We start from the raw sequence: 21570 nt of genomic DNA on the forward strand, positions 1-21570 counted from the left end.
ATCACTTTTTCCCCCTGCTTGGACAAGCATGTAAATTGACCTTTGTTGAGGGCCACAGCCAAGTCGGGATGACGCATGGCATTTTCTCAGAAAGGAGTGGTTGAGAGGTGACACCAGCGAGCCATTGGAATGATTATATTAAGCTGTGTATTCAATTGTATATATGACCTTTACTGTAGGGTGGCTCTTGCTGCCTCGGGGGACGCCCGCTACTTTGGAGTTCCTGTTGAGTTCCCTCGGGGTTCCCAGAGTGGGTACAAGCGGACAAGGACCCCGGTGGAGGGAAGAGTGTTCCCGGGAGCGTGTGTAGTGTGCTGGTGGAGTTCGGGAATAAAGACTTGCTGTTTGAACCTACAAGTGCTTCGTGGCGGCTCGGTTATTTGTGCCCAGCCAGACTGCGGCAACCCTTCTTCCCCCATCGCCCCACCCTGAGAATCACTGAGATAAAGGGAAAACTATTTAGGTTTAAAATGTATACATTTGTGCCACTGTTTTAATACAACACTAGTACATAATCGTTGAAAGAAAATTTCAAATAACACAGAAATATTTAGTTTTTAGTCAAGTCACATCTAATCCTGTCCCTGAGTACTTAGGCTTGGCATACAGCCAACCGAATCTTTCCAATGTATCACTAATATAAGGTACACAAATATGTTTGCTTTAAATCTCCCAGACTAGGTCAAACTGCTAAAGTACGGAACCTCATAACTCTTGTCCACATTTTTCTTTATCAGTTTTTCCCCTTATTTTAATTTTATAAAAAACTTATACTATCCTTTTTTAATAGACTGTAGATTTGGCAAGGGAAGTACCTGGGTTTATTTGTGTTATTATATCCCCAAATTATTCTTGCTGAATAAACAAATAATGATGAATAAATAAACCAAACAGTACATCTTTTTTTTTTTTTTTGGTCCCAGGGATTGAAGCCAGTGCTTAACCACTGAACTACATCCCCAGCCCTTTTTATATTTTGTTACTTAGGGCCTCAGCCCCGCAAGCTGCTGGGATCACAGGTGTGCACCACCATGCCCTGCTGCAGCAAGTTCTTTTGATTCATCCATTAATCCCTACATATTGCCTGCCACATGCCAGGAACCCTTCTAGGTGTTGAATATTGGGTCCTTCAATGCTGCCACAATTCTATTGTGCCACACTTATTACAATGTTGCAATGAGCATCTTTACCACTGATCTCAATGAAATCATTTTTGTGGGATTAACTCAGTTGTGAAATTGTTGTCAAAGGGAAAAAAATTGGAGCAATTTGCCAAACTTTCCTACAAAAAGTTTATAATAATAGTGAGACTGCCTATTTCTCCAAATATAATCAATCGTACACATTTGAAAAAAATATTTTTATTTGCATTTCATTGTTATTTGCCATTTTTATTTTTCCAATAAAAATCTGTTAAAATTTGATGAAAAAAACACAAAACTTCACACGACCATAGAAGAGATACAGTTGAAATAATTATTTAAAAGTATAGGAAAACATATTAGCCTCAGGAAAACCCAATATGTATGTTACTTTAAGCCTTGGGAATGTTTACAAGAATCTGAAATATTTGAGAAATCATTGGTTTCACCTTGAGATTTCAACTTGATACACAGGTGATCAAAGACTTGTGTTGTTACATTGAAAGGCCTAAGCAAAGGGTTTGTAAAGAGCATTGAACTATTTAAAACAATTTGATTGATCATAGAGAACACCTTCTGGGGAGAAATGAGGGAGAAGATTGTCTGCTCTGGGTTGGTAAGAGGGTGGAAATTGAAGTGGTGTGAATAAGAGAGCTGTGTTCTTTCTAGAATGGTTGCTGCTAAAGAGGATATGGGGTCAAGGTTGGGGTTTTTCCTGAGATGAACCAGAGGGTGTTTGGAGGCAAAAGCAAGTAGCGAATTGTAGGAGCAGGATCCTGGAATAGCAAAGCCCAGTTGGTGGGCTGGGCTGAGTGGGGAACAGCAGGGTGTAAGGATGCAAGCGTGCGTGTGTGTGTGTGTGTGTGTGTGTGTGTGTGTGTGTGTGTGTGGTGTGTGTGTGTGTGTGTGTAAAGACTGGGCTGCTGCCCCCCCCCTTCTGATTGCGTCCTTAGTGAATGCTAAGTGGTACTGCTGAACCCCTGAGGAGTGAGCGCCAACCTCCGACCAGTGGGTGTGGGCAGTGAGAGGAGGCACTGATGGGAGCTGATGATGAGCAGTGTTGAGAGCTGGTGGGGGCCATTTTCCTCTGGCTTGCTCAGCTGCTGGGCAGGAACAAGCACTGAGTCAGCGCTGATCCACGCTGGCATCTGGCAGGTGAGATGAAGGGTTAGATTTTATAACATCTTTGAGGGCTATCAAGCTGGAGAGTGACTGATTAAACAATGAGCCAAAGACAATAAAGAAAATACTGATAAGGGGCTGGGTTGTGGCTCAGTGGTAGAGTGCTCGCCTCGTAGGTGGAAGTCACTGGGTTCGATCCTCAGCAACACATAAAAATAAAATAAAAATATTGTGTCCATCTACAACCAAAAAAGAAAAAAAAAGATACTCCAAACACTTGGGCTCAAGTCTTGGTTAAAACTGTAAACATCACAGTAACTTATGAACCTAGGGCCTGGCACATGCTAGGCAAGCACTCTACCAGCGTTACATACAGCCCAATATAAATGCTTTTGAGAATCCTTAGTTGTCACTGGAAAGATGAGGGCAAACCCAGAATCAAGTTACCACAGAGGCAGGAAGGCATGGGCACATGCACACATGAGAGCACAGCACAGGGAGGATAAAGAACATAAGTTAGAGTTCACCTATACTGTATCTTGTCTTCATGAAATTGAGTACCTGTAGGTGTGTCTGCTGTGACAGTTTACTTTTTGAACGAAGACATCCTAACAATGTAATTTTTAATCTTAAAGGTAGGATTTCTACAAAGCCTGTTTTTTCATGTTTCTTGTAGGAAACTGAATCCACTCAACATGAGTGTGTTATAGAAAATTGCATTTTTCAGATGTTTAAGAAATGAGTTTAATCATCTGGGTTGAAATAGTCACTGCAGTGCCCGTGTGTATAATTTGCCATCTTTAACCTCATTAACTTCATTTTATCTCTATTACTTCATAAGTGTTGATTCACCTGCTTTTCAGAAAGAAAACCTTTTGTCTTTTTTTTTTTTTTTTAAAGAGAGTGAGAGAGAGGGGGGCACAGAGAGAGAGAGAGAATTTTAACATTTATTTATTTTTTCTTAATTCTCGGGGGACACAACATCATTGTTGGTATGTGGTGCTGCTGGGGATCGAACCCGGGCCGCACGCATGCTAGGCGAGCGCGCTACCGCTTGAGCCACATCCCCAGCCCTCCTTTTGTCTTGCTTTTTCCCTAGAGTCCTGATGGACCAACACAAACTCCACCTCTAAAATATAACACAAAGAACGATCCTTTGTTGACAATAATGAACATTTACTAAAAGCAGGGCTCTGTCCTCAGCATTTCCACATACATTTTCTCATTTGGTCCTCACAACAGCCCTGTGAGGTAGGCACAGCATTATCTCCCCCTTATAGATGAAATTGAGCAATGTCCCCAACATTGCTACAGTCTAGCAGCAAACTGTATTATGAAGAATTGTTTGGCTTGGAGAAGTGAATGTTCTGGAAAGACAGCCATAATATTTGAGTGGATTCTTTGTAGGTAGAGTGATTCACTCCTTGGATCACAGTACCAAAGGTCCTAAGGGTGGAAGTTATAAGGAGAACATTCAGAATAAAACAGATTTTCCCCTACAACAATGAAATGCTGGAGAAGGACTTTAAGACCTTGATGGGAGTTGACATAGATGGCCTTGAGGGTTGACTCTCAGAGTCCACTAGTTTCTACTTCCTCTGTACTCTACATTGCTTTCAAATCATCCCTTATCTTCATACACTGGCACATTCATGTTTGTTTTCATTCAGTAAACATTTCCTGACCTGCACTGTCCAATGCAGTAACCACACTGTGACTACTTAATTTACTAAAATGAGAAATTCTGTCCCTTAGCTGTGCCAATCACATCTCAAATTGTAACCAAAAGCTTCCTTCACTGTCCCCAATGCCGATGAAGGCCAATTTAATAATGAGGACACGGTTTTGCAGAAAAAGGAAAAAGAAGGTTTATTGCTTGCTAGCAAAGGAGAAACACAGGGGACTCCTGTCCCAAAGGTTGTGACTCTGGCGGTCAGGAGGAAGGGGGGTGGGGTAGTGGTGGGAGGGTGTTAAAGGAACTCTACAAGGGTTACATTCCAGGTGTGCTCTGGTAGGGGTCCCAGGGCACCCAGCTGGTCTGTTAGGATTCATTTGCAAATATGGGAGATATCTACCGGGAGAGAGGGGAATAGAAAGAAAACATTTTTTTTTTTTTAAACAAGATAAACCTTAGAGCAATGAGGGCTATATTCAGAAGGCGAAGGGACCACTGTTACAAAATGCTCAATAACCACACGTGCCTAGTGGCTACCAGGTAAGTCCTATCGGACTTTGCTGTTTGGTCTGTTAATGCGGAGATGGTGGTCACAGGATGAAAACCCCGAGTTCTTGCCCTTCAAGAACTGCACAGCCTTGTGAAGAAAAAAGAAACAAAACCACACACCCCAACCCGAAGCCCCAACGTAGCCCATGAGGAACCATCACTTGGGCAGCTCCTGCTGTAAACCAGGCCGTTTGCTGGGCACTCTCCGTGCCCAGCGGGTCCCATTCTTCTCACATTGCTATCATTACGCCCTCTTTACAGAAGGTTTAAAAAAAAAAAAAAAAGCAAAGTTAAATTCTAACTGGTCCACAGCAAGTGAAGAGTGTCGCAGGGCCACAAAGACGGGACAGCGCCAAACTCCGCTCGTGGGTGGGCGTTCTGGAAGGTCTGGAGCCAGACGCGCCCGAATCCGCCCGCCCGCCCGCTCCACGTGTGGGCCCGACCACCTTCCCGCTGGGAGTCTCCCGGGCCGCTCCTCAGACGCCCGGAGCCCCGATCCCACCGGAGGCCCGGGGGCGGGGTCCGCCCACCTTCTCAACAGGGTCCCCGCGGCCGCCCGGGCGGTTCTTTTCTGGGCTTTAAACGGGACTTAAGATCCCCTGGCCCGCGCCGCAGGCTCCCTCGCTCCGTTTTCCTCCCCTCGGCTTCGACCGCGGCTCCAGGCCCGAGCGTGGAATTCGGGGCCGGCGGGCCGCGGCCTCGCACGTCAGCCGCCTGGCGCACAGTGGGCGCCGGGCACACGTGGCCCCCGCCCGGCCGCCCGCGTCCCGCCCGCCGCGGCCAGTCCGGGCTGCCTACCCTCGCAGATCTGCTCCCACAGGTTTTTGCCCGATAGCTCGGCCACCTGCCCCGGCGAGACAGGCAGCTCCGGGGACGGGGACGACAAGGTGGGCACTGGTGTCCGGGTGGCGACAGACGATTCGGCGGAGCCGCTAGGCTCCATGCGCTGAACGCTGCGGCTTGAGGTCTGCCGCGACGCCGCCATGGCTGCGGTTTCCAAGACAACGGCGTTCACCGAGCGGCCGCGAACCGGAAGGGGCCGGAACTCGCGGGGATGGACCAGCGACTCGAAATTGACTTCCGGGTCACGGCGGCGCTGGTCCTCACGTGGAGGCGGGGAGGTTTGGCCTGCAGGTAAGTGCGGGGCGTGCGGTGCCGGCGGGCCGCGGGGGGTGTGGAGTTTGGGCCTGAGGGTTCCCGCGACCGAGAAGAGGTCGGGGAGCAGGATCCTGCACCCCAAGTCCCGCCCCCAGCTGCTTGTGTGCGCCGCCGCGTTCAGGAAGTTCTCCCGCCTTGAAACCGAGCCGCGGACCCCGCGGAGGCCGTCGCTGCGTGCTTAAGCAGAAGCTTTGACCCCGCGGGGCTTTGGAGGGAGCGCCCCCCCCTTTGGCTCGCCTGCGTCGTGCTAGTGAGTCTACGGTGGGAGTGGGGTGTTGGTTGGTGCTCGGGCTCTGGGGTCTTGCGGTCTGGGTTCGAATCCCTGTTTTGCCACTTGCTGAATTTAAAACGTTGGACGGGTGAACTAGGTCGCCAACGCCTGTGAGGTGGGAGAGTCACTTCAGTCCTTAGGAGACTCTGGCGGACGCTTAAAAGCGCTTTTGTAGAAAGCGTTTGCAGAAGATGCACCGTATGGTTCGTTTCCTCTTCCCTTCTGACTGCAAGAGTGCATACGTCTGGGGTCGGAAGGCCGAGGAGGAGGATCCTGCATAGCTCTGGATGGCAGAGATGGGAGAGAAGCCCATCTAAGTCCTGGTGGCTTATTTATTTTTACTAGCTCCTTTGACCACTCCTCCATCAGGGAGCCATGTGGGCTTGACTCCACCCACTTCAGGTTTGCACCTCCTCCGCCCACCTGTTTATCTTCAGCTCTTAGGCTCATGATGTTCCAGTCTTGATTGCCAACCATATGGTCCTGTTCACGTTACCCGTGACCAGTGCAGTCACCCTGAGCCTCAGACCCTGTGTCTGTATGTCCAGCGAACATCTCCACTTGGATATCTCAAGGCATCTGTTCATGCTAGCCTGTTTCCTCCAGCTGCCAGCCATCCTGCCATTGCTTCCTTTGTCTCAGAGGCTGACATCATTTCCTTAAGTTGCCCAAGTTGCCGCTGTTCCCCAGAATCTTTCTTGACAACTGGTAGTAAATCCATCTTGCAGTCCTCACCACTGTCCTTTCTCTTGTGTATTATTGTTATGCCTCTTCCAAACCCGCTGCTTTTGATGGCTGATGTTTTGTCTTTTATCTGTATTTCTAGCATTCATTTGTTGACTATTTATTGAACACCTGCTGTCTGCCTGAGATAGGCTCTGGGAATACACCAGGAAATGGGGCCAAGAACAATAAATGAGCACCTGCCTCTCCAGGTGCTACTGGATGGTGTAATGAATGTACCTGAGATATAGCTCAGGCCTGGCCTGGCTTTTTGAGGCTGCTAAGTGTGGGTTGAGTCCAGTTTGAACCCTCCAGCTCTGAAGCCAAGGAGTGCTGCGGGGTTTTCTCTCTGACCAGCCAAACCTACAAGGAGATATTTTGTTTCTAGATTCTCTGAATGTCTCCTTTTCTCCTAGCTCCTGTGCAGGAACTAGTCTGGTGCCTGGAGCCAGAGAAGTAGCCCAGGTGGAAATTAAAGTGTTTTAAGAGTCTTAATCCCTTCTCACAGAGACTTTCATTTGTCTAAGAAAAGGTAGACATTCTTGGTAGCTGTGTCATTGCCAATCATTAAATATTGGCGATCATTTTGAAATTAAAAAACAGTGAAACAGTCCCCGGCATGATGGCACACGCATGTAATACCAATTGCTTGGGAGGCTGAGGCAGGAGGATCACAAGTTCAAAGCCAGCCTTGCAATGGCAAAGCGCTAAGCAACTCAGTGAGACCCTGTCTCTAAATAAAATACAGAAAATAGGGCTGGGGCTCAGTGGTCACTCTGAACTCAGAGTGCCTCTGAGTTCAGTCCCTGGTACCCCCTCCCCCCTCCAAAAAAAAACCCAAAACAGTGAAACAGACTTAAAGCAGGATGTGGTTCCTACCTTGAACAGCTTCTGGTTTATTAGAGTTCTAACTGGGCTCCTCCTCTCACTGTGCCATGTGGAAGGCAATTAGGAGGGTATAGTTAACAAGAGTGGAAGGGGGAATGTTCGCTTTTAAGTTCAGAAATGAATTTGGGCTGTTTAGATAACCCAGAGTAGGAGCTGTGTTTATTGCCTCTGGTGGGATTCAGCAGGAGGGGTTGACCACTTTTCAGGATTTCTGTCTCCATTCAGCAAAAGGTATGTCCCTGTGGGCAGCTTTCTGACTTGATAACACTTGTACCCTCTGGGGCTGGCCCAAGATAGGTTTTCTGTAAGTATTTGTTGAATGAATGACCAGAGGTTAAAGGAAACGTGTTAGAAAAAGGGACTGACAATATTCTAAGCACTTTGCATGGATTATCTCATTTGTTTTCTCTAATATCCATTTGAGGAAGGAGGTTGCATGCCCCATCCCATTTTCCATATGAGGAAACAGGCTCAGAGAAGTTAGGGGGTTGGTTCAAAGTGGCAGCAATTTAGATTTGAACCTAGGCCTATCTAAATGAAAACTTCTGCTACTTCTAATAGATCTCTCTTTGCTCCAAATGAATCCTGGCCATTTCCTTGTTCACAGTCATTTCAGACCACCCACTCAGACACATGGTTTGTGCAGAACTTAGTATTGAACCACAGCCGCTGGATGTGGTGATATAACTTGTACTTTTTTTTTTTTTTTTTTTAAGGAATGATCACCAAGACCCATAAAGTTGACCTGGGTCTTGGGGTCCCAGAGAAAAAGAAAAAGAAGAAAAAGAAGAAGGTGGTCAAAGAGCCAGGCACTCACTACTCAGTTTTAAGCTGTGACGATTATTTTGTTGATGCTTCTCCTGTTAGGGCTGCATCCCCCTCTAAGAACGTGGGCCAGGCGCAAGCGCATGAGGTGCCTCTAGTGAAGAAAAAAAAGAAAAAGAAGGGCCCCGGCACCCTTTTCGAGGAGCAGCTGGATTCGGAGCCCAGGCTGAGTGCCAGACGGACAGAGGCCTCACCCAGCCGCTGCAAGAAGCAAGCCCTTGGCCGCTCGGAGTCCTTCAGCAAGGAGAAGAAAAAGAAGAGGAAGTCTTCATCGCTCATCCCGTCCCATGGCTCAGTGACAAAGACCTCCCAAGACACCAGAAACGGTGAGGAGGTGACCAGAGTTGGGAAGAAGCTCAGAAAACACAAGAAGGGGAAAAAGTCCGAGGACATTGCAGCCTTCTCCAGCCAGGACCCGTGGCTCTACGAGGCTGGAGATGCCCCCTATGCGGGCTCCCTGGAGAACGAGGTCCAGGAGCAGGCAGCCTCAGGGCAGAAACGGAAGCAGGGGAGCCCCAGAGAAAGCAGCGCAAAGCTGAAGAAGAAAAAGAAAATCCATCAGGAAGGAGATGCCCTGCTGGGCCACTCCACACTCCCCAGGGCCACAGAGAGCAGCCCTAGGAAAGGGAGGAAGAAGAAGCCGGTCTCAGTTGATGTCCAAGAATACATTCCAATAGGAGATGGCCCTTTATCCCCAGTGAAGAAGAAGGTGAAGTCCAAGAAGAAGGCAGAGCAGCCAGTCGTAGAGGAGCTGACTCTGAAAAGGAAGAAGAAGAAGAGGAAAGAGAGTGGGGTAGCAAAAGGCCCCTGGAAGGAGGTAGGTTTCCTTCAGAAGTGGACTGTGCACTGGGAGGGTAACATGCAACTGGGAGAGAGCGTGTGTGTGTACCTGTGTGCACTTTTGCACATGGAAGGGTACTTATGCTTTGGCACTTCCTCTTCCCCAACCCCTGCCTCCTGCAAGAGGATTCCATTAACTAGGCTTTCACCCTAGTAGTTCCGCCACCTCCAAAGGAAGTGTCCTAGTGCTAGTGCCTCGGCGTGTTAACCCTGTCACCTTCTCACCTGTCTGGTGGGTCAGCTGTGCGGGTCATCCCCATTTAATAGACACGGAAACTGAGGCCCAAGGGAGTTGAAGGCCTTGTCTGAAGTCATTCAACTGGTGCAGATTGGCTAGTTCTGATGTGGGTCTCTTTCCAGAATCCACCAGGGTATCATGTCTTAGAAGCCATTGTCATTGAAAGCCAAGAAATGACTGTCTTCCATGAGGATAAGACTTTCATGGTGACTTCAGAGTGGCTGTCCCCTGTGGCCCTCAAGTAGTTGTGATGAGCACTTCCCTAGTGGTGGCCTGACCTGGGGACCGTCTGGAGCTGACCCTTACACATCTGAGGCCCACACTCCGCTTGCCGGGTCAGGCTGGGGGCCTGCGGGAGGAAGCTTGGGTGGGTGGATTTCTCCCGCTGTGCTCTCATCCATCAGGCTCCTTTTGCTGTCATCTTTATCTAGAAACTTGGGTCTAGGAGGAATCCTACAGGCCTGGAGCCAGCCCCTGTTATATATGAGTCCCATTCCCCAGGAGCCCCGAGAAAGGTGTCCCCTCTGTTTAGCATCCGCCCATGGATGCTGCCTCTCACAGTAGCCTGCTGAGTCGGCAGGTGTGCGCGTGCCTACCAGGTGCAGTCGGGGTGACCTGAGTGGGGTCATCCCTGGGTCAGCACACGTGTGCTGGCAGTTGTGACAGAAGGATCGAGGTAGTGGGCAAGCCCTGGATCCCCCAGGGGCCTGGCTAGAGGGAGTCAGGGCAGGCCTGTGTGGACCTCTGCCTCCCTGCAGAGGCCCCACGTGGCGAGTGGAGCAGTGGCATGGTGGAGGTGGGCAGAGGCCAGGTACAGGGGTCCCTAGAGGCCTCAGGAGTCTAGACTCTGGTGTGAACCAGATGGGACCCCTTAGGGGGTTGAGGGAAGAGGACATGCCCTCCATTGAGATTTTAAAGTGCACCTGAGTTTCAGTATCAGTGGAGCTGGGGTGAGGGCGGGGAACAGGTAGAAAAGGCTCAGGTGGCATTGTGGAGGACAGAACTGGGTGGTTGAAGCAGCCAGAGTACTGGCAGGGCCCCACAGCCAGTCCGCATACCCAGGCTCCTGCAGCCCTCTCTGCTGTCAGCCGGGCCTGCACCTGCCCTGTTCTTGCTGGTTTGGTGTCCCTGAGGGAGGGCTCGTGAGGAGGCTGCACACTCAGCTGGCTGTCAGGAGACCTGGCTGGAATCAGCCTGTCCCTGAGCCTCACTTGACCTTTCTGAGCCTCAGTTTCACTGTCACGTAGCTTAATGCCCACCATTTTGGGAGGAGAATTTTGGCAGAGAGAGGAGGGGCAGGGCTTTGTTGACTGTGAAGTGCCGTCAGGGAGGCAGGGGCCCCCGTGGCGCCATGGTCTGGGATCTCTCTTGAACTCTGCTGTGACCTCACCCAGCTGGCTGCTGGGCAGAGACCATTCACCATGCACCTGAACCTGCCCACCTCTGCCCTCTCGCGCAGGAACCCGACACAGACTTGGAGGTGGTGCTGGAAAAGAAGGGCAACATGGACGAGGCGCACATAGACCAGGTACGGCTCTGTTCTCCCTGGGGCCCTCCTGCTGCCTTCTGCCACCCCCTAGGAGCACAGGTCACAAGACCCTCTTCTCAGAGGCACCAGGGTCTCCAAAGGCTACGTGGCCTCCTCTGTGTGTGCCCCTCCCCACTTCATGCAGTTGCTGTGTGCTGCCTCAGTGCTCCAGGCAGGCAGCGGGTGACGGGGGGATGGAGCAGTCCTCTTCTGTGGCCCCTTGACCTAGGAGAGGAGAAACTAAGGGAGCATTTAGAAGTGCATCGAGTCTGGGGAGGCCTCTCAGGAGAGACGGGAGAGCACCAGGGCTGGTTGGTGCTGGGGCACTCCCTGGAGCTATGACCTTGTGGTGAGGCAGAGAGGAGCAAGGAGCAATGAGGTGACTTGCCAGGGCCTCCATGTAGGGCGTGGCCAGAACACCGGCTCCTGCAGAGCAGCTCCCCAGACCCTGCAGGTGCTTTCTCTGGGCTCATTGGGGCCAAGGCCAGAGCCATCGCTGCTGGAGCTGCTGGAGTGGGGCTGGGGACCACGCAGAGGGCAGCAGTGGGCCTTGACTGATGAGCCCCAGCCCAACCTTGGGAGCGTGGCAAGATCTGGACCTCAGAGCAGCGAAGCAGTCACTTCATTCACAGGCCTTTTGCTTTGTGTTCATCTGTGCCTGCTGAACACCATTCTTAAGGGAGTTTCTAGCCACTTGGCTCTACCTCAGTGAACCTGCACCTTCCCTCTGTTTCCCATACTAGTTCTTTACATTTAAAACTGGGAGGACAGCATGTTTGAGGGAATGACCTGAAGTCTTTCCACCTACTGTCAGTTTCCCTTTCATGTACCCTGCCAGGTTTTTCCCTTGTCGTTTATACGTGTGATTTTAAAGTTACGTGGACTCGTGCCCTGTACACACACTGCTCCTTTAGTGTATCCTGACTGGACCGGCTTTCAGGTTTGGTAGATGTGCAACTTTCACCATCACCCACAGCTGCAGCACGGTTTCCCCAGAGGATGCACCTTCATCTTCTCTCATCCTTATAGCTGGGACTTTGTCTGTTGTTTTAGTTTTATATGATAGAAAAGGTCATCTCATTTCACAGCCTTTATGGATCAGAAGGGAGGAGGGGCCAAAAATTGGGGGACCTGATGTCAAACCTGAACCTTAAAGGCCCTGGAAGCTTCTATACTGAACAGCAGGGTTGTCCTTAGTCCAGGGGAGGCCTTGAGTCATCCTACCACACGTGTATGAGAGGTACCTACTGTGTGTCCAACTCTCCTCCACCTGGGTGTTTCTCCCACTTACCCTCTAAAGGAGCTGATGTTGTCTTCTTGGTTGATAAATTGGCAAGTATTCAGAAAAGTTAGGTGACCCACCCAAGCCAGACGGCTGGTTGATGGCAGTTCAGGGATTCAAACTAGGCTCTGCCTTATTCTGCACACAGCCTCCATCTGTCTAGAAAATGGTGCCATCATCACAGGACAACAGGGCCTTGGCATCGCTGTTAGGAAAGTTCCCTCCCAGAATGGCTGGGAAGGTGGATGAGTGTCTGTTTGTAGGAAAAGTCATTCTCGGGAGACCCTGTCCAGGGGGGTAGGGAAGGCCTGTGCATCAGGACTGCAGCCCCAGGTCTAGAGGGGATGCAGAACTGTCCCCTGATCTCTAGAGAGTGGAGCTTGCTGCCTGCCGCACCCTCCACTGCCTGGCTCCATCTGTCTGAGTTTTTAGGTCAAATCAAAACTTGGTTTCCCTCCTTGCTCAGGTGAGGCGAAAGGCCTTGCAGGAAGAGATCGATCGCGAGTCTGGCAAGACGGAAGCTTCTGAAGCCGGCGGGAACTGGACGGTAAGTTTAATGCCAGAGTGTGTGAGGTGGGCTTGGTGTTCACACTCCAGCCCTTGCTGCTCAGCCTGGGGCATGGAGGGGGGACTGTTCATCCAGGCCCCAGGCAGCCCCAGGCGCTCTCCACCGAGCTGTCCTAGCCATTTTCCTTCCTTTGTAAAGGATGCTTGCCTTCTCCAGGGGAGCTGGCCTTCTCCCGGGGAGCTGGCCGTGTGAAGTAAAGCCGTGTCCTGCTCTGGGCGAGTGAGCCGGGTGACTGGATGGTGGAGAACTCCGGGCAAACTTGGCAGTAGTCGGTGGTGTCCTGGGAGGGCTGCTGGGAGCTGCGCAGAAGGCGGGGGCGGGGTGGGAGGTGGCAGGTCTCTCCGATTGAGATCCAGGTTGGATGGGAAATTGCCAGAGTGGCCTGAGAAGCTAGGACAGACGGAAGGACACTGCGGGGACCATGAAGCCAGGCTGCTGGGGTGAGTGAGCTCAGCCTTGCTGGGTCCCTCCTCTCCATGCCCTGTCACTCAGCTGAATCATTGCTTCCTGTTACCAGGATCCTCAGTGTGCCAGGTGTTGGCAGAGGCAGCCCAGGGCACACGTGACCCTTCATCGTGCTCACTGGCTGGTGGGGGTGCAGGGGTGGTAGGGAAACAGGAAAGAGTGGTCGTCCTGGGTTGTAGTGCCAGGGAGAAAACCAAGGTGAGGTGGGGTTGGCACTGCACTGGATAGGGTGAGGTGAGGAGGTGGCTTGGGAAGGTGACGTAGCTAGTGGTATGGAGGCACCAGCCCTGAGAAGACAACAGTGAGTGCAGAGCCCAAAGGTGGGCCACGGTGTAGTGAAGGCCAGCCAGGTGGCATGGTGGTTGGGACACAGTGTGCCTGCCCACCAGGCCAGCTTCAGTGGCTCAGATAATAGTGGGGTGCTTACAGTGAGCTGCTGCAGGGGGAGCTCTGGGGGGCATTCCCCCCGGGGAGGGGTCCATCAGAGGGCTTGGCCTGCTCACCTGAGGAGGGTGCAGAGGAGGAGGGATAGGGGGACTCCGTAACAGGCTGGACTGGGGCAGAGGGACCTAGGTGCTGGGGCAGGCTGCTCTCTTGCTGTCTTTAGCCTTCAGGCTGCAACGGCAGGAGGGGCTGCTGTGAATCTGAACACCTGTGGTCGCTTACTGACTCCACCACTTTGTTGAGTCTCTGAGCAGGAAGCTTACCTGGGACTTGGCCTAGCCTTACGGTCGTGGAATAGGGCTTTCCGCTCTTTCTTTTGCTGTGCTTGGATCCTCCATCCTGTTGAGCTGAGCAGGACACCCTGACTACGGGGACAAGAAACGGGGTGTCATCCTGGGCTGGGGTCTGCTGGCCGTGGGCCTCTCAAGGCAGGCCATCCACCTGCTGATGAGCTCTCCTCAGACCCCGGTAGGAGGGGTCACCAGCAGCCCCGCTCTAGAAATCGCAGGCCAGGGAGACAGCACTCATTCCTGCACCTGGCCACCATGTAGCAGGGAGGACGGGTCACCAGTTCACTCAGAGCCACTGTAACGACAGCTGGTTCTGATTGTTCTCCCAGAGCCGAGGTGGAAATGAGCACTGGGCTGGCAGGTAGACAGTTCCAGGTCAGTGTTTTGGTGGGGGAGACTGACGGCGGGCCAAGAGCCGTGCACTACATTTCTGGTATAAAATCTTTTTAAGTTTCACCAAAGCCCCTTGAGATGGTAAATAAGGACACTGAGGCTTAGGGTAGGTGACTGGACCAGGTGGGGCTTTAGCCTGGGGCCACATGATTTGAAAGTTGGGGAGTTGGGTTTCTTGTGTCTCCCATGAGGTGTCTTGAGGGGCTGTCTTGCACTTTGGTGCATGTGGGGGATTTGTGCACAGATGGTAGAATGCTCTGGCTGGAATTGGGACCCCCCGAGATGCTGGGCTGGCTCAGCCTCTAACTTGGCCTTGTGACTCTTTGTGGGCCTCACTCCTTGGTGCTGTAAAGTGCAGTGCCGCAGAAGAAAAACTCTTCAGTTCCCAGTTGCTCCCCTCCCCTCCCACTGAAAACAGTAGGCTGATGGATGAGCTGCCGAGGCCTGACTGGGTGTGGAGTAGGGGTGGGTAAGGTGGAGATGCCCTGGGCATATGGTTCAGGCCTATAATTCCAGTGACTTGGGATGCGGAGGCAGGAGGATGGCAGGTTTGAGGCCAGCTTGGACAATTTAGTGAGACCCTGACCTAGAATAGAAATGGAATAAAGAGGGCTGGGGGTACAGTTCAGTGATAAAGCATCCTGGGCTCCATTCCTTGTGCCCCCAACCTCCCCCAAAAAAACCCAAGGTGAAATAAGGTGTCCTGTGCAGAGGGGAGCTGTGCTGTGCTGTTCCCCACATGTGGGGGGAGCAGAGCTAGGTGTACAGAGGGCTCTTGCTGGCTGGGCCAGAGTTGGACTCCACCAGGTTACAGTGTGGCTTGTGGCTTCAGGTCTGGGGCAGACCTCCGTCTCCTTATCAGCATCCCAGCATTCCCCATGGAATCCTTGTCGGGAATAACAGCAGGAAACTGCTGAGTGGCCCTCGAGCTGGCATTTGAACCAGCAGAACTGTCCTAGTAGGAGTTGGGGGACTCCTTCGCATTCAAGGAAAATGATGGCTTTTTTCCTTTTAATGCAGGGAACCCAGTTTGGCCAGTGGGATACTGCTGGTTTTGAAAACGAGGAGCAGAAACTGAAATTTCTCAAACTTATGGGTGGCTTTAAGAATCTGTCCCCTTCCTTCAGTCGCCCGCCCAGCATGATTGGAAAGCCCAACATGGCCATGAGCAAGAAGGCCGCGGACACCCTGCAGCAGAACCTGCAGCAAGACTACGACAGGGCCATGAGCTGGAAGTACAACCGGGGGGCCGGCCTCGGCTTCCCCACCACCCCGAGCAGAGTCTTCTACATCGACAGGAACGCTTCCAAGTCTGTCAAGTTGGAAGATTAAACTCTAGCGTCTTGGCTCCCCAAACAGCCCAAATTGCTTTTCTTATTTACTTTTGCAGATGCAAGCCACCCAACAGTCCTCGATGGGCTTGGACGGACAGGTGGGGACAGTTCATGAGTTGGCAGCCAAGTGAATGCGTGAGTGGCTGAAACCGCCTGTCTGTCAAAGCTTCCATCCTGTTGGGCAACACCTGTGTTAATGATAGTGGCTCAGAGTCAGGGTGCAGCACAGGCCAGGCACGTGGCATCCCTGCACCAATGTATTTAATCATGATTGTGAAGTAGGTGCTATCATCCCTCCTACAGATGAGAGGCAGCCGAGGTTCAGGGATAAAGTAATAAGGCCGCTGGGGGTCGCCATGCACTTTTGTACCCCAGGCCCTTAGTCACACTTAGTGCTCTGAATGCCCCATCCAGGGACTTTACTGAGATTGGAGGAAACAGAAGTTTTGTAACATCTAAATCTCACACAGGGATGGAATTCCTGATGAAGAGCAAGCTCATCTTCCTTCCCGCGACAGAGTAGCTACAAGCAAAGAGGTGTCTGAGGTGCCACCAAGCAGATGTGGCTGTGTTACTGGGAGATCACCTCTGTCCCAGCTGCTGTCTTTTCATCTAAGTGCGGAGTTGGATTTGACGTCCTTGTGCGCCCATCCACTGGATTTTGGACACGGCATCTTAGAGAGCATTAGTCATGCCAGTCAACCAGTGGCACATTTCCAGGGATGCAGCTCATGATTTCCCTTGGTCGTAAAGAGAGATCCTGGGTGACTGCTGTGGTGGAGACCCAGGCCCGAGAGCATGACATGGAAGTGTCATCAGCTGTGGCATGGCTTCCAGCTTGGGTTCTAAAGAGCCCCAGGTACCATGACCTGGGTGACAGGTGCTGCCTTCTTTCCACTTGGTAGCATTCTGCATCTGAATGGAGGAATGTTCCAGTGAAGCCAAAGCAAATCTCATACTTGACCTTTCTCCTTTGATCTTTTCAACAATCTAGTTGAGCTGTTTTCTTTAGGAAAAGGAATTAAATGGTGATATATGCTTTTCCTAAGTCTTCCGAGGTGCTTTAGGCACATTCAATTCCAGATTTTAGTGCTTCTCTAACTCGAGGGTACAGTACACCGAGTGGGTGCCGTAATGCACACCTGTAACCTCGGCATCTGAGGCCCTTAATAATGTAGCAAAACCCTGTCTCAATGAAAAAGGCTGGGAATGTAGTGTAGTGGTCAAGTGCCCCTGGGCTCAATCCTTAATACTCCCCCTCCCCCAGAGGACTGCTTTTCCCAAGTTATTTTATGAAACACCAGAAGCATATTCCAGGAAAGAAAGTTCTCGCATCCCTTTGTTACTCCCTAAAGGCCACTTGGGCCTCCCTGGTGCTTACTTAGGAACCAAAAGGCCACTTGTGCAAAGAAACGCGCAAGAGAGAGGCTGCTCGCTGCCCGGAGGACGAGATTTGATTTTAATGCTCTGATGATTCCCTCATTTTCATTGTCAGAATAACCTGGGGAGAGGCCAAAGCTTAAGCCAACCTGTGTGTAAATGAAAGTAAAAAGGAAACTCGGATCCCGGCAGGAGTTTCAGGCAATACAGCTGCTCTCTGGGAGGGAGCTGCCAGGGTGCACTGGGTTAGGTCCTGGTCTGCAGCGGGAGCCTCAGGGCCAGCTCGGTCAGATGGTTCATGTCTGGCTGTTTGCTTCGCTTCTTGATGTATTCTAGAGTCTTCACCTAAGAAGAAAAAGATCGTCTCATTTTTGGTTCCTAACTCTCCTGGCAGCCTAGTTCTCTAGTGGCCTGGCAGTGTGCTTATAGAGAACAGCAGTGGGGGGAAATCGGAGTCTTGGAAGTAAAACTTCTTACATCATGAATTGCCCCTAAAAAATTCAGGATTTGTATGTGACCAGGAATGACTGAAGATTTTAATGGATGAGGTTTTTATAAGGAGTAAACAAACCACCCATATTAAAAACTTGAGTTGGTTTTTAATTGAAAGTTACCGCCTATAAATTCATGCTTTTAACACTAGGAATTCTCAGGCCTGGACCTTTTTTTCTTTTTTTTGGTGCCAAAACCTGAGCTCCCGGTGCCCTTCTGAAAGGGGAGACGGGCAGTCTAGGTCCAGCCCTGACGCTGTGCTGATGCCGGCCCGTGAGTGCCTTACCATGGTCCTGGTGTCTGCACAGCCGTGCCTTTGTGCCAGGTGCCACAGGTTGACTGATAGCTGATTGAGCTTGTTGTTGCGCAGGTCCCCGTGGGCTATGATGCTGTTGAAGAAAGACAGGCCCAGCAAGCTCTGGCGCTTCAGGGCCTGGGGGGTGTGGGGGAAGGGTGGAGATGGTTACAGCCTTGCACTGGGGCTCAGGACAGGTCTAGCAAGGACCTTGTTCATTCGCCAACTCTGCCCCATCAGCCTACCCATGCCAGAGCCCACGGTGGGCATCATGGTCAGCAGCTTAGCTGACTCAAAGGGCCTAATGGAGGACTGGATCATGCCATAGTACCCCAGCCAACAAACAGGAGAGGAGGTGACACCTTGGTAAGGAGAAGCCACCTGCACGGGTCCTGCCCCAAATGAATCAGGCTACACAAAGACCTCGCCAAGAGTCTCCCAAGATCCTTTCAACCACATTTCAATATAGCAAGGGAAGATTTTTTAAGAAATTAAAAAATTATCTTCCTGGCTGGCTGTTGCATAATTCCTCAATAAGGATTCTATCCCCCAGAGCTCAATTCTCAAGGTTCTAACACCAGTCTGTTGAAGTCACATCACTGGAGACCTGGGAGGACCGGCTTCGGATAAGCAGTATTACAGCTGGACCAGGCTGACCCCCGTCCTCCAGAGGCTTGAGATAGGAGAAAGCTGCTTTTCCTGCGAGAACTGTCACTTCCAGGAAGTGGGGAGAGCCTGGCAGCCTTCCTGGCTCCACCACAGCCAACTTCGTAAGACTCCAGACAGAAAAGGGGCTGGCTCCTTCACGTGCCCACGGGGGACAATTCTGGAAGCAGGCATTCTAGCAGTGCCAGGGTACTGGGGTTTCCAACAGTGGGCCTCTGCTTGGCTTGGCTCCTGGGGTGACCACTGGAGGATTCTGAGAGTTGTCCCTACTGAACTTTATGTGGCATTGGTAAAGGATGTGTTCAATTTCAGTTTGGTCTACCCATATTTTTCTAATAAACACACACATAGACACATTTTCCTTGAGTGTCTTTTTATGTCAGATGTTTGCAGGAACAGCCCAGCTTTGCTGTTCTTTCAGAATTGAGAGTCCTTGCCATCAGCTCACTCACTCGCCTAAGTCAAATGTTACTTTTATCCAAATATATGGTTTGGGGCTTATTTTCACTGAGCTGGGGTGGGTTTCAGGGCCATGGTTGTTTCTACTGATTAAACCCAGCCCACTTCCTGAGGGTGAAGGAATATTTTCAAACCACATGGCAGAATCTCCTGTGGGTGTGACTCATCTTGTGCTAAGAGGTCACTGGGCTAGAAGACAGAGGCAGCAACTGGTTTTGAGAAATCGGGAAAAGATTAAGAATTCTATGGTGGTGGGAAGGAGAGAATTAGTTTAGCATAAACCGAAAGTAAAGTAGTACCCACTTCTCCTGCAAGGTACAAAGGGCACCCTTCTGCATAGAGGCGAGGAGAGTTCTTGGTGGCTGAATTGCCCCTCTCAAACCTCTCATACAGGTTTGTTAGACCTGTTTTCCAGGTGGGGTGCCAACACTGTTATTTATTCAGACAGCCAAGGCATCGCTTGCATGAACTTGCCTGGAGTTCTGGGCTCTGCAGCCCAGAGCCCTTGGGGTCAGCAGGGGACCCTTCTGCCTGCCTTCCTCCCTAGAGATGGCCCTCTGGGGTGCCCTGAGGCACTTAGAGCCCCCAATAGAGGTTTTTCTAACAGGCTGGCCCCTCAGGCAGTGCTCAAATATTCTGGAGAGAATGGAAATCCAAGATGTGAGTCCAGTCACCTTGCCAGGTCCACAGGGCATGCAGTGGTGGAACCAACCTATCCCAGATGGAAAACATTCAGGAAAAATAAATTGCCACTGTACTAGACGTATATTTTTTTCCTGTAGTTGTTCCCTGAACAGTAATCAGGTAGTGATGGCTAATTTGAATTGTCAACTTGATTAGATTAAGAAATACCAAGGATTAATGGACTTATGGGTGTGTCAATGAGGGTGTGTCTAGGAATGACTGGCATGTGGGGTAGCTACTGAAATGGAGACCCTCCCTAAGTGTGGGCAGCACCATCCTATAGGATGATGGCTTGGATGGAATAAAGTTGGAAGAGCAAGGAAGCAGCAGCAGGTGCAAGCTCCTTCTTAAACTGGTTCTTGATTGCTGCTGTGATTGTCTGAGGATCTCAGACTCTGGCTTCTTCACTCTTCCAAAGAGGACTCTGCAGTGATTCTCCAGAAGCCTTTGGTCTCAGCCTAGGGTAGCAACTTGATCCCACCTGTTCTGGGGCTTCAGTCTCTGGGACTGCGCAGCTCCTGGTCCCTCCAGCTCTCCAGCCTGCAGAGGGCCACTGGGGACTACCCAGCTTCTGGTTGTGTAAGCCAATCTTGTAAGTCCCCCTTTTATATTTCTTGTTAATTCTGTTCCTCTAGAGAACCCTAACAAGGTATTTACATGGCATTTACATGTTGTTATAGATTACAAGTAATCTAGAAAGGATTGAAGAATATAGGAAGACGTGTGTAGGTGACATGCAAGTACTATGCAGCTTACACAAGGGACAGCAGCATCTGAAGACTGATACCTTCATGAGGTCCTGGAACCAATCCCCGCAGGTAGCGGGATGGGACTGCGTTTTAGGTGTGCTATATATTTTGGTGGTTTGGGAAAGGACATGGCAGGAGTGTCACTGCATACAGCTTGGAAGTAAGAAAATCCAGTTTGAGCTTGTTTTTTCTTCAAACTGGACAACTTCAAAAGGGTATAGGAGCAAAACCTGGGAAAGAGACTCTGGGAAGGCAGCGGGAGGGAGGGGAGGAGGGTGGGAAGCCCCTGGGAATAGAGGAGCCAAAATCCTCTCAGATGTGGGGAGGGGGTGTTGCAAGGGACAACAGGTTTTTCCTGCAGGATGAGGTCAGGAGTGGGCCATCGGGCGACATCTAGGTGGGAATAAAAGCTCAGAGCAGCTCAGAGCAGAAGACCAAGGTTTGGAAAATCACAGGGAGCGGAAGGTCAGGGCCAGGCTGCCAATCCAGGGGAGGACGAGGGGTGGGCCAGAGAGCAGGTCAGATTCTGTGGTGCTGTCAACTCCTGCGCCTCCACCTTGACCACAATGACAGACTAGTCAGTGCCTAAGCACCTAGCCAAGTGTCACAGCTGGGCTGAGACAGGGCTTGTGGGATCCACACATCTGGAGCAAGGGTGCAAAAGCAGAAGCCACAGTAACTTGTGAAGGGTGTAACTTGTGAAGGGAGCCAGGCAGCTGATGAGGTCATACTGTATGGAAACTGCTGAACTCAATCATCTGCTTTGTGGATGACAAGGGACACACGCTCTGAAAGTGGCCACAGCATCTGGTAACAACTCATTTCATGGATAAGAGCACGGCTTCCAGAAAACTGCCTTGAGGAATCCCATAGCTATTGCTGTAGGACTCGGTTTTCTCCTCTAGAGGACGGTTGTGAGAAATGAAGCCAGCACGCAAACCCTCGACATCACACTTAAGGGTAATGCCAGGCTGGAAACATCTCCTGTTGTCATTAGAGACACGCGCCACTCCTTGAAGGTAGGTGGCCAGGCCTTAGCTGGGCAAGGCAGAGAGTAAAGAGGACGGCCTGGGGCGTGGGTTAGACCTGTCCTATCAGAACCCCAGGGAT

General features: G+C 51.0%; 3 protein-coding genes and 1 long non-coding RNA gene across 18 annotated transcripts in view; 1 reads left to right on the top strand and 3 right to left on the bottom strand.

Annotated features, from left to right (window-relative positions):
• The window catches only part of Iqck (IQ motif containing K), a 120738-nt gene extending 115265 nt beyond the window's left edge, over positions 1 to 5473 (bottom strand). For all 9 annotated transcript variants that reach the window (XM_040277396.2, XM_013357877.4, XM_040277395.2 and 6 more), the window contains exon 1: positions 5287 to 5473. In XM_040277396.2, coding sequence (XP_040133330.2) covers positions 5287 to 5473 — 187 coding nt within the window. The remainder of the gene's footprint in view (positions 1 to 5286) is intronic.
• Positions 3200 to 5280, bottom strand: LOC144367538 (uncharacterized). The gene is made up of 2 exons (XR_013427028.1): positions 5019 to 5280; positions 3200 to 3710 (listed from the first exon to the last, which is right to left on the bottom strand). It is a non-coding gene; the product is annotated as an uncharacterized LOC144367538 (long non-coding RNA).
• On the top strand, positions 5472 to 18924 carry Knop1 (lysine rich nucleolar protein 1). 4 transcript variants are annotated; one of them, XM_078024285.1, is made up of 6 exons: positions 5472 to 5622; positions 8245 to 9170; positions 10891 to 10959; positions 12708 to 12788; positions 12948 to 13028; positions 15422 to 15552. In XM_078024285.1, exons 1-5 carry the CDS (start codon positions 5472 to 5474, stop codon positions 12999 to 13001), a joined length of 1281 nt encoding a protein of 426 aa, XP_077880411.1. In that variant the 3' UTR covers positions 13002 to 13028; positions 15422 to 15552. The 4 variants fall into 4 exon arrangements, with proteins under 4 accessions (XP_077880411.1, XP_077880412.1, XP_005323769.3 ...); XM_078024286.1 differs by having other exon boundaries at positions 12966 to 13028; XM_005323712.5 differs by lacking the exon at positions 12948 to 13028 and having other exon boundaries at positions 15422 to 18924.
• Vps35l (VPS35 endosomal protein sorting factor like) overlaps positions 17168 to 21570 on the bottom strand; it is a 108065-nt gene continuing 103662 nt past the window's right edge. For 3 of the 4 annotated variants that reach the window (XM_013357874.4, XM_040277385.2, XM_040277384.2), the window contains 2 exons: positions 17894 to 17996; positions 17168 to 17460 (listed from right to left, as the gene is read on the bottom strand). In XM_013357874.4, coding sequence (XP_013213328.2) covers positions 17255 to 17460; positions 17894 to 17996 — 309 coding nt within the window. In that variant the 3' untranslated portion in view covers positions 17168 to 17254. Of the gene's footprint in view, positions 17461 to 17893; positions 18041 to 21570 lie in introns of all 4 variants that reach the window. The other variant, XM_013357875.4, reaches the window with a different exon arrangement.

This window comes from Ictidomys tridecemlineatus, chromosome 10 (genome assembly GCF_052094955.1).
Source record: "Ictidomys tridecemlineatus isolate mIctTri1 chromosome 10, mIctTri1.hap1, whole genome shotgun sequence".
NCBI lineage: Eukaryota > Metazoa > Chordata > Mammalia > Rodentia > Sciuridae > Ictidomys > Ictidomys tridecemlineatus.

Coding starts and splice junctions, on each gene's coding strand:
- Knop1 (XM_005323712.5), top strand. CDS start 5,472: ATGGCTGCGGTTTCCAAGACAACGGCGTTCACCGAGCGGCCGCGAACC. Junction 5,623..8,244: donor CGGGGAGGTTTGGCCTGCAG/GTAAGTGCGGGG, acceptor TTTTTTTTTAAG/GAATGATCACCAAGACCCAT. Junction 9,171..10,890: donor CAAAAGGCCCCTGGAAGGAG/GTAGGTTTCCTT, acceptor CCTCTCGCGCAG/GAACCCGACACAGACTTGGA.